The sequence below is a fragment of the Danio aesculapii genome, chromosome 17 (assembly GCF_903798145.1).
Source record: "Danio aesculapii chromosome 17, fDanAes4.1, whole genome shotgun sequence".
Lineage (NCBI taxonomy): Eukaryota > Metazoa > Chordata > Actinopteri > Cypriniformes > Danionidae > Danio > Danio aesculapii.
Window position 1 is genome coordinate 28593460 of NC_079451.1, and position 20992 is coordinate 28614451.

The 20992-nt window shown below is 37.7% G+C and overlaps 1 protein-coding gene across 6 annotated transcripts in view; it reads right to left on the reverse strand.

Annotated features, from left to right (window-relative positions):
• ehbp1 (EH domain binding protein 1) overlaps positions 1–20992 on the reverse strand; it is a 209516-nt gene that overhangs the window by 114592 nt on the left and 73932 nt on the right. For all 6 annotated transcript variants that reach the window (XM_056477550.1, XM_056477549.1, XM_056477555.1 and 3 more), the window contains one exon: positions 20087–20321. In XM_056477550.1, the coding sequence (XP_056333525.1) occupies positions 20087–20321 (235 nt within the window). The remainder of the gene's footprint in view (positions 1–20086; positions 20322–20992) is intronic.

A 20992-nucleotide genomic window follows, 5' to 3' on the forward strand; every position in this document is an offset into this window, starting at 1 on the left:
TGGACTAGACAAGTATTCACCGCATGCATACACGCACACATGCTACATGGGGGCGGTGACAGAACACGTTAAGCTCCACACCAATGCAAAACCCGCAACCACTTTTCCATGTCACTTTTCCGGCATGCATGATAAGAGAGCTGCAAGTTCCTGAGGCAGTCTTTGCTCCTTTTAAGAGATGTTTGAAGTAGCTGTCTAATTTCAGCTCAATAATTACCTGGGATTACCGGCCAGGTGCTATTAAAGCAATTAGAAGACAACAGCCGTTTAGGAGCACTCGGCTCTTTAGGCTAACAGTACCCTGTGGCACCTCTACGGCAGGAGGAAAACAGTAACACTGACACACCAAGACACGTCTCAACTCTCAGGAAGCATGGCTGTTATTTAATTCATCCTCCGCATCTGTGAATACGTTTAATACTTTGTATTGTCCGTTGTACAGTCAATAACTGCAATAATATATTATTAAAAACACATAACTTACAGTAGTACTTAGTCAGTGTTCAAACTGTTAAAATGCCACCCTCTGATTTGCTTAAATTCCAGTGATTTCTGTCAGATTTGTTTAAACTGGAACAAAATGTATAAAACTTCTGCTTTTATTCACAAGCTCAGCGCAGAGAGTGTATGTTTAAATGCCAACCTTGTAAAAATATACACTACGAAATAAACTACTGAAGTGCTCATCTGTAAACTGTATATTTAAAAAACTGAACTGTTCTGTTCAGCTCTAAGACTACAGAGATGAAAACGCATCTGGCTGGCTCATTATAAAATGATTTAACCCTTGTGCACGGTTCAAATTTACTACCCTTTTGTTATGTTCGGGATGAAAACATCAACTGAATTAAACTGCTGTAAAAATGCATCAGATAAATATTTGATTAACCTCAATGCTGATCAAAACTACTAAATTGTTAGAAAATTACAGGATTTTAACTCTTTAATTGACAAATTCATAAATGATGTCACTGACTTGGTGAAAAAACAAAATGACGTATTTTCAATTTAAAAAGTAACTGTGGACTGGATCTTGGACATGTGAACGATTAGTAACAACATTGGCTTTGATGCATTGTTATATTTGAATACTTTCTCTCTAATTTACTGTTGGTGGTTGTTTTTGTCTCATTGACTTCCATTATAACCACATTTCATGGTGCATAAATACACAGTTTTTGTTTTTGTTTACTCTATGTAGTTCCGAGAGCTGAAATGCATATTTTGATTTTCTTAGACACATCAAGATAAGTGCGTAAAGATCACTCTCTCTCACACACACACACACACACACAGTTTAATTTACTGTTATACTCCATATAAAATAAATTAAGCTTTTTTGCATCTAAAGGATTAATGGTGTCAACTGATGATCAACAGTAAAATGTACAAATTTTACCTCTTCCCAACAGGGAAAACGACCAACTATCAAAAATGCCTGACTATATGGTGTCATGGCTTTGCAATCAAACAATGCGGTTATGGTGAAATTCTATGGGGTAAAAAAAGCCACCAAAAAGTAAATTAGGGAGAACAAAAAGAAAACGAATCAAAAATAATGCATCAAAGACAATGTTGTTTCACATGTTCAAGACTTTGATTAAAGTTTTTTAAAAATCCAGTCCACAACTACTTATATTGAAAATACCTCATTTTGTGTGTGTGTTTTACAAAAAAATCAGTGACATCACTTATGAATTTGTCAATTAAAGAGTTAAAATCCTGTAATTTTCCTAAACAATTTAGTAGTTTTGATCAGGACTGAGATTAACAGATTTTTGCAAAAAAAACTGCAGATTTTTTAATTGTTCTGTTTAGTATTGAACAATTTACAAGAGAGCAGTTTGCAAGAGAACAATTTTATTTCAACAAGGTTTTGTAAACTACTCATCAGAAAACACAGGCAAATATGAGACTGTCGTCTATGTGTGATAGTCTTACTAGCCATTGAGTGAGCACACTTCATTCTGCCTAATCAGAACCTTTCAATCTGCCTCTTATCAGCCATGTAAGTTTGCAGAGTGTTCTGTATTTTTATAATAACTTGAACTTGTTTACAGAAAGGTTATGTAACTTTGTGTGCTTACTGTTTGCTCTAGTCTAGAGAAAATAAGTTTAACTTCTGAATATTTAACAACAAATCTGAATAAATGCTGAAGTAATTCTGTTGAAGTACGTATCTTTTCATTTTCTTTTTTAACCAACACACTGCATTCTAGCAGTAAGAAGCTGTGATATTATTACAAGATTATTGAGCTGAATGTAATTTGTAATTTCAAAGGTAAAAAACTGTAAAAATGCTACAGTAAAAATCCATAACCTGGTTAACAGTATGTTTTCTTAATATATACGGCAAATAACCGTAAATTGACTTTCCCAGAATTCCCTGCATGGCACATCACTTTTTATGTTTTTTGTTGACATTACTATGGATCTTTTTAGTTGTTTCCCCATCAGTTATGTACATTAGAGATTTATTAACATCTAATGTTTATTTCATGACTTTAATGTTATGCATGTTACCATACTGGTGTTTAGTAGCTGTGTGAATGACACTGAGCACCTTGTATACACTGATACACTTGTCTGCTTGAGGGAAAAGTTGTTTGTGATGAGCATTGGTTCATTATTTAACTTTCTCATCACCAGCTGCATTAGGCTGTGTTAACGTGTCTATCTGTGTAACAAAAGATGTGCAGATGTTGGTAACTCAAAGTACAGACATATCACATCTATAAAATAATGAAATACGGTAGTTTACTGTAAAAATGAGAAATTAATTTTACGTTTGTACCATATTTTTAACGGTAAAATACTGGCAACCACAGCTGCCGTTATTTTACCGTAAATTTTACTGATTTATTTTTTACACAACATTAAATCGCAAATGAAATAACAACCGCAATATCTGTCAAAAAAATTGCAATCAGAGATTTCCCCATATTGCACAGCCCTAATGCTGACTACTAAACCATTTATCTGAATTGTTTAACTTATACTGTTCTGTTAAATGTAAACCACTGAACTGTACATGTTCCATTGTAAACTGCTGAACATTTTCATAATATTGCACATTTTTAAAATATAATATGTTCTAATATAAACTCCACTGTCCAAATATAAACTTCTCATCTGTTGCACTAAAATACATGGTCCAGATGCAAAATAAAGAACACTTCCCCTGCATTAAATCACTAAACCAGAACTGAAGATCAAATTTGCTCTCGGATTTACAGACATAAAACTATCATATTTTAAAATGTGAATCACTTAACCTGACGCCATCAATGACAGTCAATCTATTTACACCACAACAGTGATTTCAGTCAGATTTGTTCAAACTGGCGGAGGAAAAATTACAGTTCAGTGGAAACTACGTAAAAGTTCTGCCGTTTTTTCGCAAGCTCAGGGCACAGAGTGTACGTTCACACTAAACGGCATGTATCTACTGAAACAACACTGACAGGGATTTCTGGTGTCACATAGAGCGCGTGTACTTATCAAACGCTGCGCTGTCTTGCCCTGAGCAGCGGTCGCGGGGGGAGGAGGAGAAAAATAAACGATTGGCAGCGGCGTGTTTCTGCGCTGGAGGACAGGATTACAGCGCCGTTTCTTCCCACAAACAGAACATATTAAAATGAAGCTGCATTCATCACTAACACACACACACACACATACATGCATACATACATACATACATACACACACGCGCGCACACACACATACAAAGAGGGGAAAAAACAAAAATCATGCAGCATTTCAACATCTACCAAAGACGGAGACAGAAAAGATATTCATTATTCATGATGGCAGCGAACGAACATACACACACACACCTGACACATGGTGGAGGGTTGGGGTAAGGAGGAAGGAGAAGGTAAAAAGATATGAGGAGGGGGAAAACTTAATCTGTGTTGAATGAGAGTAAGGAAGATGAAGGGCGAGACAGAAGATGGAGTGAAAGAGTTTGGCAGAGGAAATGGGAAAGGTCATGTGATTAGAAAGCGATGATCTGAGAGTGTGATCCAGCTCAGAAATGTCATAATCAGCTGTCATTCATTGCGTATTCCATTAATATGCTTTTAGGATGTGTTCACACTTGGCAGGATTTGGTTTGATTAAAACGAACTATAATTGCTCTTTATTTAATTTAGTGTAAAAATTACCCACCAAATCCTGCTGCACACCAAACAAGTGGACCAAGACTACTTAAAAAAATACATGACACTTCCTCCTCCACCTTTGACTGACTTCTGTACACACTTTGGGTGCAGTCTTTAGCCAGTTTGACAAAGTGTTTACCATTGAATCCAAATGAATTAAACTTGCTTTCATCAAAATTTTGGACCAGTTCTTCTTCCTCAATACTTCCCAAAAGACATTATATTTTGAACGGCAACTACACTTATGTTAGTCTGTTTTTCATCATCCCGAGGTCTCCATAATCCTAGACCAGGCTGTATCCTGAGCAGATGCTGAGGCGGTTATGGAGGAGTGGAGAGGATGAGACTGATTCCTGAAAGACCCCAGTGACAGACGAGTCTTCGTATTGATCCCGAGGTTTGTTCCTCACCACTGTGGCCACTGGCTTGCTTGATTTGGGACTTGTGGAGCTGTGCATTGATAAATTTGCTCTTCAGTGTTCAGACTTTCAGCAGTGAAAATAAAACTACAGTGAACTGAACATCAACTCAGAAAACTGGACTGACACGGTGTCAATTCTCTAGAACTTCTATGTTAAGCTGCTTTTACACAATCTACATTGTAAAAGCACTACAGAAATAAAGATGAATTGAACTGAACATGTCTTTTGATTCTTTCTGCTGATGAAGGTTTAGTCATTGCAGAGCATTCAATCCCAATTATCTTAAACATAAGCTGAAACAGATCCATACCATGTTCAGAGCTGAACTGGTGATCAATTCAGTGATGCAGTGTTGATCCAATTGACCACTGAGTTTCACTAAATCATCCTATCCTCTAATGCATTTGTCTTGCGTGTGACCTGCCTTGTTGGATGACTTTAATATGCTAGTTTAGGACACTTCTCACGATCTTGCAAATTCAGAGAAAACAGTACACAGTACAGTAGAGTTACAAGAAACTAGTGTCTGTAGGGCAAGTTATCTGTATCTGTAAAAGGTATCTGATTTTGATCAGTGCTTTTTCAAATATCTCATCTAAGCTTTTTATGCTATTTTTCAAAATAGGGCTGTAGCCGACAATAGTTTTGGATTTGATTTGTCCATCGATTATTTTTTTGATCTGTTAATATTTCCCACCATTAATCTACTAATATTTTTTAATAAGACGAGCCTTCATTTGAACAACTTTTAATAAATAGTAGGCTTAAATACAACTTCTTCCATTTAAAAATTTCATAATTTTAGTTTTTCAGAAAAAAAAAACACTTTTTTCCAGTATAAATAAAATAAAAGTGCAATAATCAAAACAAACAAGATTCTTGGGCATCTTCTACCATTCATTTCACATAAATTCTACCTAACACGGGGCAAAAAATACCTGTATTTTATGTTTTATGCATTTAAAAGAGCCAAAAAAAGTCCAAAAATATACTGCCTGAAACAAGAGCCTCTAAAAGAAAAAACAAAGGATCCAAGTCAAGCATAAAGTTCATTTAACCATTAAATCTAATACTGCTAACAATATTTCAACTGTTTTCCAAAGTGGACAGCATTTCTGTTAATTATTTTAATGAGTAATCTTTGAATTTTGAAAAAAATCAATCATATAGAAAGTATTCACATCATTTATTATGAGACATATGAAAGTATTTTTAATTATAGGATTATAATAAAATGTAATATAGATAAATGTAAAATATAATTCAATTTATTTTGCATTGGAAAATCTGCGGTAAAACAATGAGGTGTTTTCAATATAATTTGCACTAGTGTGATATGATTGTCTCTGTTCTGATCAGACTGTGATGTGTGTCTGCAGTCTTTTTTGTGGTTTTTACCAGTGGCTGTTATGCACACAAGCATCTGGATAGTCGTTCACCAGAATAATTACATCACTCCCTATTCTGTCACAGAATATTTTATGACACCATTAAATGCTTCCGTCGTAATCGGTTTGATTTAATGTTCTAGTGACCACCACCACACTATGTTTCAAAGCAAAGGAACATCACAAGGTCAAAGGATGGTGCTTGTGCATAGAAGTAAAGAAAGTTTTATTTAGCCTCTGTCTAAACTATTCCCACACTTCTGATGCCTGTGGTCGGGCTTTTTTCAATATATTATCACTTTTACTTCGTCCTGGAGCAGCAGCCCCAATACTTCAATATAATGTGTTTAAGCAGTTGACGTAATTGATGACATCAACAGTCATAGCAGCTCTACTTCAGAATACATATGTAACTCATAATCTATGGGTAAAAAACTCCTACTAATAACTTCAAATACATAAGCAGTGACTAACAAGTCAAACTTAAAGAGTAAACACACCTAAAAAAAAAAAAATCTTATTCAACATTTTACTAAAAATTGGTTTTAAATTTACACTCAATATTTGAACCTAAAGACTTCATTGTCCATACAAATTCTTTGAAATGCAACAGAAATGCAAGGATTATGGCTTAACACCACACGCACACTAAAGGCTCCAAAACAACAAAACTTCAATCACACACATACTCTTTAAAAGTTGTAATCCACTTAAGACGCCTGTGGCAACATCTCATTATGGTGTGCGTGTGTTTACACACATTCACAAGGTCAGCACTCTTACAGACCTCTCTTCCAGACAGCACAGTTTTAAGATCTTTTAGAGTTGACTCACTGACTCAGTTTAGATTTGGGACAGTCATTTGATTCATAAAGTGGCAGTCCATTTACTTCAATTATACGTCATTGTTTTCTTCTCAACCGCTTCTCAATTATTCAGCTGCACCTTAAATTTAATGATTAAATTGTCCCTAAATGTGTCTGTCTGCAATCTGACTTTAGTTTCCAATTATGTTGGACATTCAATTGTGAAAGATTCATTGAACTGCTTTGAACCAAATCAAAAGCTCAATTATAAAAATTAGAACTTGCATGGAACAAGATGCCAAGAGAAAGCACGGTATCGACATTAAAGTAATATCAGATCACTATTATAATTAGTGTCATTTCAAAACTGTAAACACTGAAGCCCGCATAGAAATTCAATCACAAAGCAATGGCCTCTTCAGTGAGCTACTTTAAGATATCTGACAAAAGAAGTGATTCAGGAAGTCATCAACACAACATGATCTTATTTTATGTGACAAAAGGAAGATGTGTTCAGCTCAAATGACAACACTTTCATATGAATTTCATCATTTCACATTACAACCTTGCTAAGTTTTCTTGCTGAAGCGAGCGAAGTTCATTTGCCTAAGCTTGAGGCTGAGGGGGAGTTTTTTGGGCCTTGTACAAAACCACGAAATATGCGAGCATGACTAAATCACATTTCCGGGGCCTGTTTCCCATGCTAAGCTACACGGCTTTAAAAATTTAAACACAACAGCCCTCACTAAAACATAAGGAAATTTGGGAGGATACGAGCGAGAGCAAATCTCCCGCACGCGCTTGTGTGCTATACATGTGTAATGTGGTGTAATCTAACGTCAGAGGCGGTGAAAACACTGCCGGAAAGGCATAGCCCAAAACTCTGAACTGTGTAAATGAGCTTTATCTAGTGAGGCCTGCACACGCGCGCACACAAAAAAAGCAATATTGAAAAGCGAAAAAAGCGACTGGCACAATGTTTGCTCTGTGATAGAGGGAGGCAGACGTTCACCAAACACACCGAATGACTTAAATCACTGTAACGTTCAACATCATCAACATGCAAGCATATCTGGCAAAGCAAACAGAACTTAACAACAACCTTCAAATTACCGCCACGCTAAACAAACCCTGCAAGAAAAATGTGATTTACGGTGGCAAATCAGACGTGAGCCAAAAAATGTATAAAAGATTCTTTTAGTGTCGTTAGTTAAAGCAGGGATGAGAGGGTATGTAGAGCAGGGAAAACTAAATCTATACAGCGCTAATCTGCTTTAGACAACACTCTTCAACAAACAAATTACAGGAGGCGAAGTTCAGCGATCTGCTCTGATAAAGCTGTCATTTATCAATGAATCCGCAATGCACACGGAAACTCATTAAGAGCAGAGCAGCAGTAATACTGCGAGGAGAAGAAGGAGGGAGAGAGGGACGAGGAGAGGAGAAGAGAGAGAAACATCAGGTGTGCTCTGCTCCGCCGTCAGATCGTTGTCCGCCGCGGTACGGTCTCGTTGGCAGATGAGAGCCCTGATAAGCGAAAGCAATTAAAAAGAATATAATTACAAAGTCACCCCTATCTGAACGAGGCCTTGATCAAAACACGCCCACGTCAATACGTCGGCCGGAGTGTGAAGCAGGATCGATGGAGTCAGGAAGGAAGGCTTTTACTGTGGCATGTTTCACACCATCAATCGGCATCACGCATGAAAGATGAGACGAGACACACTTAAGATAATGGAAGACACAACCGGCAACACAAGACAAACTCTCTGACTGGCAAATAGCCGGTTTTCTTCACGTTAAATGCAAAACTAGGGGCAAGTGTACACTAAAAATGATTCTGAACTTAAACAACAGATATAAAGTGTGACTTTATATTTCCTATATACACACTTTAACACACTGAATCACATCTCTGCATGGCAAACGGCAGGTTTTCTTCATGTTAAATGCCTTGATTCAGAACTAGTGGTAAGTGTAGACTTTAAAAAAAAAAAAAAAAAAAGATTCTGAACCTACACAACAGGTAGAAAAGTGTTACTTCATATTTACTTCATATTTCACATATACACTTAGATAAACACTTTGATAAACACATTGAATCAAATCCAAGATGTCCCTAAGTATCACCTCATTCCAATGTAACCAAAATGAATAAATGATTAATTAATTAAATGTAATTAATAGATTAATTATTGAAAATGTTTTCATTATTGCAGTTTATGGCAATTCTGTCTGAAAAGGATTAATAGTAAAAAAAAAAATACTTTTTCAAATGTAAAAGTATAGAAAACTACATCTACATAATGATGCTGAAGTGAATGAATGGAATGAACCATAAATATATCAACATATATTACCATATGGTGAAGTCAACCAATCATAATTTATAAAAGTCTAAAGGGACAGAAAAAAATTGTTTAAAGATTAAAGATTGAAGTCTACAGATCAAAGAAAAGAAATTAAATGGGTATTTAAAATTAAATAATAATGATTAACTAACCTTGATGAACATATACGGACAGAATAAATAAATGGACAAGCATTTACATACACTTACCAACCACTTTATAACTGTGGGTACGCCTCACTAGTACTGTGTGGAACCCCATTTTGCCTTCAGAACTGCCTTAATCCTTCGTGGCATAGATTCAACAAGGTACTGGAATATTCCTCAGAGATTCTGGTCCATATTGACACGATAGCGTCATACAGTTGCTGCAGGTTTGTCGGCTGCACATCCATGATGCGAATCTCCCATTCCACCACATCCCAAAGGGGCTCTATTGGATTGAGATCTGGTGAATGTGTATTTAAAGAAACCAGTCTGAGATGATTCACGCTTTAAGACATGGCGCATTATCCTGCTGGAAGTAGCCATCAGAAGATGGGTACACTGTGATCATAAAGGGATGGACATGGTCAGCAACAATACTCAGGTAAGCTGGGGCGTTGACAAGATGCTCAATTGCAACTAATGGGCCCACTAATGGCAGTAGAAATTGAGACTCATCAGACCAGACAACATTTTTCCAATCTTCTATTGTCCAATTTTGGTGAGCCTGTGCTAATTGTAGCCTCAGTTTCCTGTTTTTAGCTGACAGGAGTGGCACCCGGTGTGGTCTTCTGCTGCTGTAGCCCATCCGCCTCAAGGTTGGACGTGTTTTGCGTTCAGAGATTCTTTTCTGCATACCTTGGTTGTAACGAAGGGTTATTTGAGTTACTGTTGCCTTTCTATCAGCTCAAAACAGTCAGGCCAACCTCCTCTGACTTCTGGCAACAAAAAGGCATTTGCACCCACAGAACTGCCACTCACTGGATATTTTCTCTTTTTCAGATCATTCTCTGTAAATCCTAGAGATGGTTGTGCAAGAAAATCCCAGTAGATCAGCAGTTTCTGAAATACTCAGACCAGCCCGTCTGGCACCAACAACCATGGCACGTTCAAAGTCACTTAAATCACCTTTCTTCCCCATTCTGATGCTCGGTTTAAACTGCAGCAGATCATCTTGACCATGTCTACATGCCTAAATGCAGAGTTGCTGCAAGTGATTGGCTGATTAGAAAATTGCGTGAACTAGCAGTTGGACCTAATAGAGTGGCTGGTGAGTGTATATACCAATACATATACACAAACTTGTTGAATATGACCCCTTTAAGAGTTTAACCTTCCATTTCTATGAAAATAAGATGCAGGGTGTGTGTGTGTGTGTGTGGTGGCAGGGGCTTTAGTGGTTGAAAGGCAGAGGGCTAGCAGGGGCTGTTATTGATCAGTGCTGGGTGGTATGCAGAGCACTGTGGGTAAATGACTCTCCCAGTTGAAACGAGTTTAAGGCCACACACCTTCAGGAGAGGACAGACCAGGAGAAGATTAATCTAAAGTTACTCTCTCCATCTCCACCATGTCATTCAAACTGCCCTCGGCTTTAAAACCTCTCACTCACTCACACACACACACACACACACAGGCCTCATCAGCTCGCTCTCTTACTCACACACACACACACACACACACACTCTTGATCCTTATGTACACAAATGAACACACACACTATCATCACACACATGCGTGCACACACACACACCTGCCTCATCTACATCAAACATGCAGAATAAGGCGATTTGGCCAATCTGCGTTCGGCTAACTTCCCCACTCAAACAGGTTTTCTTTCTAGAGATTACACTAAAGATTTGTTTTCATTTCTCCGCAGTCTTTTTTTCCTCGTTCTCTCCCTCTCGTGCTCCCTCTCTCTTTCTCTGAAGCCAGAAGTGTAATCCCTGGCAGATAAAACTAAGGACTTACAACAGGAAGATTACCGAGAGCTTTGTAGCCTGTGTGTAGCAAGTCAACGTGGGTATTGGAGAGCTCTTCAAGTGCTTAACTCATGAACTGAGCTCACACACATGCGCAGGAGAGGAGGATAATGATAGTGGTATTACAGTAACAGGCTCAAAACACTCACCCACACCTGGCCCGACGGCTCCAGGACTCTCTAAGCAGCGAAATGCTAACTGCCGTGCTGTGAACTGCTACAGAGCTGATGATGAGGACGCAGAGGCCGTTTAAAAGGTAAATGAGGGCGGTCCAAAAGCTTCTGGAAGGGGAACAACTTCTACGCTTGCCCAGAATCTGATCAGGATAGGCACACCGAGCCAAAGCGCACACCTGGGCAAAGGTAAAGCCAGTGCATTGATGCTTGTGACATTATTAGGTGCTTTGAGGAGGAAGATGAACTCCATCTCTCCTTCCTCAGCCCAAATAGCCCTCACTTTATTTATATTTTCATCAAATGGAGAGATTTCACAGATAAAAGCTTGGAGATTTTTTCCTGAGGCCTTAAGGTCTTAAAGCGTCTCAGATTCTCAGGTTCTGTCCTGCATCACTCAGCGGTGGAGGGCCGGCTGTGGGAGATTATTCTGGTAGAGTTTCACAGATTATGAGGGCACTATTGGGGTCTTATGGCCCCTCTGTCAGTAGGGGTTTCGTGGCCTCTCCTCAGTTTTTTAAGGGGACGACGGTCCATGTGCAGGAGCGGAACTGGGCTTCGAGCTGGGCTTAACCATGCTCCTGCAGCCTTGGCCCTGGGTTCAGAGGGAAGAAACTGGACCGGGGTGAAACAAGGAGCAGGTAAAATGATCTTGGTCTTTTTTTGGGAGGGAGGCAAGTCGAGGCTGCCTTTCTGAAGAAAAGTGGTATTATTTACGGTCCATTTGGAGGAAAACGTACGGCTACATCCAGTTACCACATTAACATTAAATGTTTACAAGCACTGTAACTGACAATGTCCATCTGAGAAGTCTCAAATACTCACCCAGAAGGCATACATATACAGCCAAAACAATTCTGTACAATAGTATTAACTAAAAATAAAATACAATGTTATTGCTATTCCATGTTGTTATTGTTAGGTTATTCCTGTGATTCTAAAGCTGAATTTTCAGAGGTTATTATTAAATATTTAGCTAACACATGACATGATTATTCAGAAATTATTCCAATATGCTGATTTAGTACTTTAAAGTTAATAATATGCAATAGGGGGGCAGCACGGTGGCGCAGTGGGTAGTGCTGTCACCTCACAGCAAGAAGGTCAATCGTTCGAGCCTCGACTGGGTTTGCATGTTCACGCACGGTTTGTGTGGGTTTCTTTCGGGTGCTCCGGTTTCCCCCACAGTCCAATGGCATGCGCTATAGGTGGACTGGGTAAATTGTCCGTAGTGTATGTGTGTGAATGAGAGTGTATGAGTGTTTCCCAGTGATGGGTTGCAGCTGGAAGGGCATGTAATGTGTTGTTGTGCATCTTGATATTTCTTTTTTATTTGTTTACAGGGTATATGCAGGAATCCTAAAGGTATTTTCAATACCTTTTTAAGACTTTTTAAAAACCTCAGAATATTTTAAGACCTCATCACTACTTCAAGTTCTAATCAGTTTCAAACCTTTAACTTAATAAAAAGTTGTTAATAAACAGTTGTAGTTAAATAAATCGATGAAACAACCATGCAACAGAACTCAGACAAGCTCGTAAGAACCAAAAGCTTGAAAGAATATATTACGTAGTTGTTTTCAGCGACAGATTTCAGCCACTGTTTAAACTCATCTTTCTCCAACCAGGAGTACGTAAACTTACGTTTGCCCGTTTTGCTGTATGTTTCGCTCTATGGTTGGCTTTACTGGCCAACTGTCAGAATTGGAAAATGTCATGGCAATTCTACTTATTATTAATATTTTATCAATATTAATTACTCTTTATTCATCAGGGGTCGCCAGAGCGGAATGAACCGCCAACTTATCCTGCATATGCTTCATGCAGCAGATGCCCTTCCAGCTGCAACCCTGTACTGGGAAACACCCATACACACTCATTCACACATACACTACGGCCAATTTAGTTTACTCAATTCACCTATAGCGCTTATGATTGGACTGTGAGGGAAACCAGAGCTTCATCAATGTCAATTGATCTAATAAACTATTTTATTATTATTATTATTATTATTAACTTTTGTTTATTTATAAATCAAGTTTATAAACCATTCTACTTCATATGTGTGTTTTAAGTTAACCAAACTGAACTTAACCTAAAAAACGCGACATTCTGTTACAATAACTAATCATGTGTTAATTTTAGGCCTTGTACACATAGAGAATGGCAAACTTTTATATTTTTAACATGAATTATTACATGCAAAATTCTTTTTTAATGTCATCTTTAGCATTTAAAACAATAACGTTTAAAAACACTGCTTAATTTCCTATTGTTTAAATATCTCATTCCTGGCTGAAACATCAGAGGAAAAGAACCAGAAGCACTGAAACGACCATGTGGAGTCAAAACCCACCAGTGTTCACACAAACTAATTAAAAAACGCCACTGCCATCTGCGAACTCAATTAAATAATGTTAATTTACTTTAATTTCAATTTATCTATGTTGCAGTCTGAATCAGACTGAGAGGCTAGAAAACAAAGAAGTGTAATGAAAGAGTGTAACCCGGCCCTGTCCCTCCCAATGTGGGCTCTCAGGTCATGAACACCATCATTTAATTTGGCCTTGTGATTAGTTCTTCAAGCTCAAAACCTTTTCATAAATGCAGAAAACTGGAGAAAACGGAAGGTTGCTAAACTATTTAGTCACGATTTCTTTGGGGGGAAAGACAGATAAAATAAAACTCAAGTGAAAGTGAACATGACCGCACAAAGTTGCTAACATCTTCCTCAAAACTTTGAGTTTTAGTCTGCGTTGTGAAAGAACTGGCCCTAAAGACGCTGTCGCCGCCTCACTCCGGAGGGCTTTATGTAAATCTAAAGAGCTTTGCGGTGACTGCGTTTGCCGTTTCTTTATATTAAAATACAGACCATAATTTATGAAGCATGAACTGATGAAAATCCTCAGATCAGTGCGTCCCTGTGTGGAAGACTGCTGTTAAACGACAGAGAGGAGAGATGGCTGAGCAGGGAGGTGTCAAATCGCTTTGCTGGAAAAGACAAACGGTGTCAGAGGAACGAAGGAGATAAAAAGAAGAGGAGAGAAAGATGTACTAGTGAATCAGAACATCCCTTTTGACTTTTTGCAGCCCAAAACGTCCTACTCCACTCTTCCTTGATCCCTCCAGATTAGTTCTTGACCCATTTTAAAAGCAGCATCCTCAAATGCTTAAATATCAAATCTTGATGTTTTAATCCCTGAAAATCAACTGTTAAAATGAATCAACTAATGCAAGGGGGCAGCTAATGAAAAAAGAAGGTTTGGATTTAAATAAATGCAAACTTAAGTCACTATAAGTAGTTTGGCTCCAATTAAAAAGGTTTTACACCGAAATTTCAGTAATATATTCAAAATCCACTAGAACAGGGTAATGTATTTTGCTGACCTACGTACTTACATTATTCCGTAGGTTTCAAAGAGTTTTCAAATCCAGAAAAATAAGCAGTTTTAACTAGTGACATGTCCTGTGTGGCCATGTTGATGACATCATACGTCCTAATTTCCGGCTTGGTTTCATAGAAAACACAGAAACAGCTTTAATTTAATGTGCGTTTTACTAGACTGTACATTAAAAAAGCTAAAATGTATTTATTATAATAAAACAGCTTGCTCCCCATGTGAACACGTGCAGAAAAACAGGAAGCAGTGAACTGTGGCATAATAAAAGATCTGCTGCTGTGTTGCAATACAAATGCTTCGGCGCCCTTATTTCACTTTGACAGCTATCAGCCTTAGGGCTCATTCAAATTAAACATGTCTTTGGTTCTACAAACCCAACACTTCAAACTGGGTTGAAAAAAAGCACATCATAAAGCATGAGCATAAGTATGAGGGTATCCAGAGACGGTCACTGATTGGCTGTAAACAGAAACTTGCAACGAAACCCCACCTCTGAGTTCTTTTGATTGGTCCACTGCTGTGTAACTGACAGTAATGAACTGCACTCTGTAAGAAAGTTGAAGATCTTTAACTTTGACACGCTGTCTCATGTTCATGCTGCTTCAAAAGACGCAAGTGTAACGGTCACACATGTCCATCATGAGCGATTAGATTGAAAAACAATAGAAAAAGCGCATTCTGTGTGAACTGCCCCTTACTCTGCTTCATATTATCATGAAAATAAAGTTTGAATCCATGAATATGACCTCTGCAGGAGACCCATAGGAAGTAATGAAGACAACAACTCACAAGTCAAGTCACAAGTCAGTGTAAACTTGAGTATGACATAAACAAGGTAAAAAGATTTGATCACAGATGAAATTCAAAGAAGGATAGAGGAGTTGCTGCTCCTTTTATTGTATATCTAATGACAGGCTTCAGACTACTTAATACCAGACTGATATTGGCATGATCTGTTAGACTTGGGTGTTGTGGTTATTTTGCAAACAATCATACAGCTACAGTAGGTGGAATTATGTAATAGAGGATACTGTTCTGGAGATATGATCACACTCCTGCCTTTATAAAGTTTGCTTCCACGCTTGCTATTCAAAGTCAGTTGTTAAACCACCTTCTCGATGACATTGTGCAAATCAAAAAAGGTAAAAAATGTTCAGTTACTCGCACTTCTTCATCAGTTTGTGTCTTAAAGGGCACCTATCAAGTTCAAGTTCATTTATTTATAGAGCACATTTAAAAACAGTCACAAGATCCCCTACACTCTCCTATATGAAAATCAGCTTTTAGAAGCTGTTTGGACAAAACTGTGTGTACACATAGTGTGTCCACTGTCATGTTGAGTTGATAGAATCACAGTAAGTCTCTTTTTTGACGTTAAAATAAAATCTAAATGCCTCCCATTTTGAGGCCCACCTCAACGTGATGTAGTACTGCGGGTTTTCCCTGCCCACTGAATTGATTGACAGGTGCCATGTCTCCATAATAACATGTATACACATGTCCACAGAACATTTTTTGCACAAAAGATTTTGGGAAAAAACATCTTACAACTCTCTGTGATCAGCTGCATGTTAATAATTAATTTTATAAGTTTAAAACTTTGTTAAAACAGTGAATGCTTGTAATAAAGAGAGTAAAATTGCAATGTAATTCTTAACCGCTATAATACCCACAGCCGCATTGTGTCAGTAAACGCGCATATATTTGTGTGTGTACTGCAAAATTAATTTGTGTGAGACTCATCATTTCAGAAAAGCTTAAATAAACTCCACCACAAATACATCAAATAAACTTACTTCGAATTTTGGACTAGGAACCTTATTTCAGCTTTATCCGTGTCAGTCTCTATCACTGACAGCTGTTTATCTGACATAATGCATGAGAAGCAGACACGCACATTGGACCGGTGGGCGGGGAGAAGCAGCTTATTCGAATTTAAAGCCTCAGGCTACAAAAACAGCTACACTGTACTCAGACACCAAAATGGACAGATTCCATTTGTTATAATAAATAGACTGATGGGTATTTTAAGCTGAAACTTTACAGACACATTCAGGAGACACCAAAGGCTTATCTTACATATTGTAAAAGGGGTAAAAGATGTGCTTTTTATTTTATACTTTGACATAAATTATATAATTTTTTAAAATATTATAAATACAAACTTAAAAATATACTAATTTCAAGATTTTCTAAAGATTACATTAGTCATTTCTCACAGACAAGCTTGAAGATCAAGTTGAGTCATTGCAGAATGCCAATACACAGAAGAGTGAGCGCCCTATAGAAAATATTCAAAACTATACCAAGATTGTGTTTACAAGACCATGATGACATTACCATGTACCCCCAGACTCCCTCTATGAATGTATGTGTCTTCAGGGCTGCTCTAATCCACCAACTACAGCCATTTTAACATTTCAATTTCTTTTGTGTTTTCAAAGATTATCACTGCATCCAATTCATTTGTTTTTCAACCTGCCCCTTCTGCCTCACCTCAGGTCTGTGAGCGTGTGAGGGGCTTCCTCCAGCAAACACAAACACACAGAGAAGTCATAAACAAGGCCTTTGGGCTTCCTCGTATCTTTACTCTGAATGTGTTTGTGTGTCTCTAGCTAATCCCATTTGACTTTATTCATGCTAAGGTCATCTCCTACACCACATTCAGAGGAAACAACCTCAGCATACAGCAAGAGAATGAAATCATAATCCGTACAGAGTGTGTGTGGGATAGAAACCGAGGGAGCACATGATCGGAATAAATGGGGTTCTGATGGAAACATGACAAATCTGAACACTGAGAATCATTTTGACAGACCAATCACTCTGGGTTTAGTCGGACTGATCTGGTGTGTGCCCTGCAACGTCTTCATTGGGCAAAATCCATAGTGCCTTAAGCTGAGGCCTGGACATCACTTCCTGTTTCTGAGGAAATGTGCCTGTCCATGTGTGTGTGACCTTACTGTATGCGTGTCTTTACAGGAAACTGAATTTGGGTAATTAAATGTTTAAGTTGGGCAGGACTTCTCAGGCGCAGACACACACACAAGTGGTGCACTGTGATAAACCCCTCACTATAATTAAATATGGACTACATTATAGCGCACACACATGCAGCCGTAAATAAAAACACTCGGCCTGTGGGGATTTAATCTGGCCATGTATAAGCCACTCACTCTCATTCACACTCGGTGGGCTTCCCTTCGCCCCTGCACCCTCAGCCAGAGAGCGGCCGCAGAGCCAGTTAATTAGACTCACTAAAGCATTGAGTGAAGAGAATCATAATGCATATATAACGATCCTACAGAGCAGCTAATACATGCCTGTATTCAAATGCTCAGAGTGAAGCGTGGAGGAAAAGGGCCGACGGAGGGATGGAGTGAGGAGTTCTGGATATCGAAAGGAAAAATGAAACGAGAAAACAAATAAAATGCTGAGAAAAGAGGGACTGAAACCAGAAAAACTTGGAAAAACCAAATAACATGACCCAATTACTTCAAATGTAGTGATCTATCAGTTTTTACATACAGTGCTCTGCATAATTGAGTACACCCCATTTTAAAATTGAATATTTTTATCCATTTCTCAGTGAATATAAGCATTGTATTTTGGTGCATTTGAACAAAACAGATTTATTAAACAGATATATTTATTAAATAATATTTTAGTCACCAAACATATTTAAAAATGAAAGATAATACAATCAAATTCAAGCAAAATATTGAAAAAATTAATAAGTTAAAAAATAAATAAATTTTGCTTCTCTTGATTTTTCCTCTTTTTTTATTAATTGTATTTAATATTTTTCTATAACATATAAATTTGGGTGTACTAGTTTTTGGAACGTTATCGTAAGTTTTGTTAGATAAGCTCCAGATTTGGCTTCAGTACTGACTAATGTATATGTACAACATAATATTGTAGAGCTTCCTATTAAAAATAAAAATTTAAAAGAGAGATTTGTGAGGGGTGTACTTATATCTGCTGAGCACTGTACATTATATGCATCACAGGTGCATTCAAGACACAAACCTTTTTTCTGAAAGGAGTTTATTGGGTAAACTACCCTCTTGCCTAAAATATCAGCCAAAATTAGATCACAATCCCTTAATTAATTGTGACAAGTTTGTAATAAATGTAACAATATTTTATTAAATACCAAAAACTGAATCTGAATATTTTAGTTTATGAGTTTTTCTTAGAGCCTTTTCATTGTAAAACAACTTGCTAATGCTAAATTACTAGTTAAGAGTCAAAAGAGACAAATTATTATTATCTGGTGTTTAAATGTATCCCCCTGACTTCTTTAAGGAGACAGTCTAAGATGGAGCGTTTTACAAGCATTTTAAACCTTTAGATCTAATATAGCAAAACTAAGCTTGCACAATTTGCATATGAACAAGGAAAGGATGGAATGGATGGGCTTTCGTTTCTGCTCTGATATACCACTGGACTGGTAAGAGTTCGTTGGGCTTTCACATATGTACACTTAAAATTTCAGACAGGAAAGTTGTCTAAGAAATGTTTAAAAATTAAGCAAGCAGACAATGAGTATGTTTACATGGACACCAATAAGATGATTTTAATACGATTAACACAATACTGCCAATCATGTAAACAGTGATTTTTGATTATCTTAATCCGACTACAGTCATAATCGAACTAAACAGAATTGGAATTAAGACGTGGATTATGCCAATTTTAGTCGCATTATTAAAGTGCAGCACAGACATGTAAAAACCTTAATCAAACTATTACTGTCGTGTAGGACTTTTGCGACAGGATAGTCTATACACACACAGCTATTTGACAGCATTCTCAGTGAGTCAGTGAAGGACCACAGACACCTGCATCGCGGAATCTCCATACACATGCGGTATCAAATTCCACTAAAACAACACTCTTCCAGCAGTTCATACTCGCATGCAATATCTCGTTTGTCATAAAGGCATGTACAAAATAATCCTAAATGAAAGTGAAAGTGCCAAACTGCAGTAAAGTCGACAAATTAAAAATGAAACACCCAAAATTATATGAAACTCCAGAGGAAATATGGATAGTGTGGTGACGCAACGATGTTAATCGAATTTTGTGCTCTAACATGTAAAACAGGATCATGAAAGGAAAATTCAAAAAGCAACTCATGTAAACACCTTAATCACATTATTTTCTTATTTACATTACAGCAAATCATTTGATTACTGATGTTCATGTAAGCGTAGTCAATGTATACTGCACACAATATAGATTAACACAATCTCCTTTCTAAAGTGCTAAAGAAATAATAAAGTACCACAAGAGAATCTACACTATTTGTCATATATCTTTTTGTAAGCATCGTCCACTTATGATGTGATCAACAAAAATGCATCTTAATACAAGCTGTAATCAGGGTCATAAAGAGGAGAGGAAGACTGACCTTGGGTGAGGATGAGGCCAACTCTCTCCCTATCACAGCTGTCAAAACTGAAGGAGCCAGTGCTGGTGGAGTGGATGTTCCTTCAGGAGATGAAGTCTTTGGTATAGGTGTTGGTCCAGGGGTCACAGAAGGGTTTGGTCCAGCACTGGGAGGCTGAGGGGCCCGGCGTTTCATGCTCTTCTCTAAGGTGCTACTGTCTGCTCCAGACAGTCTGGGCTCATAGAAAGGGTTCGATCTGAAAGAGGGATAACAAACAGCCACATCAGCAAATAAAGCTTAAAATGTCATTTTGCATTGTTTATTTTGCTAGCTCACATTGTAATTCTTAAACTGAATAATTAATCCAAATCAATTTACTGAAAAAAAAAAGTTTGTTGTGGTAATCTTCTATGAAAAGTCATTTCAAAAGTCAAAAGAACATTTGCTTCCACGTTTGGAGTGGCGGTCCGTCTGTTGACGTCAACCTGAGGGCTTCCATAGCAACTGCATATTAATATAAAAGACTATAGAATATACAAGACATGTCACCCATATAATTTTGAATGGGAAAAAATGTAACTGTCAATATGACAAAGGATGCCCCGCCTACTTGTACAGAATCCCATCACTGATCGCTATAGACTGACGGAGAAGCTCGGACCAGACATGTGCTTTTACGACAGTTTGGCGCTCAATAAACACGCTAGAATACTTGCTTCACAGACATAAGAAATATATCCAGCTAAAGATTGAAATCTCTACTTTTAATTGAACCAATTGCACTTGAAAACAAGTTTTTTGGTTTTGTAATCTGTATGAAACGAACGCAGGGTACAGTCCGCCCGGTCAAACACATATCACATGACAGCAATTACTCAAACACCCACAGACTTGTAAACAAAGAGTCACTTTCATTACTGGAGGAGA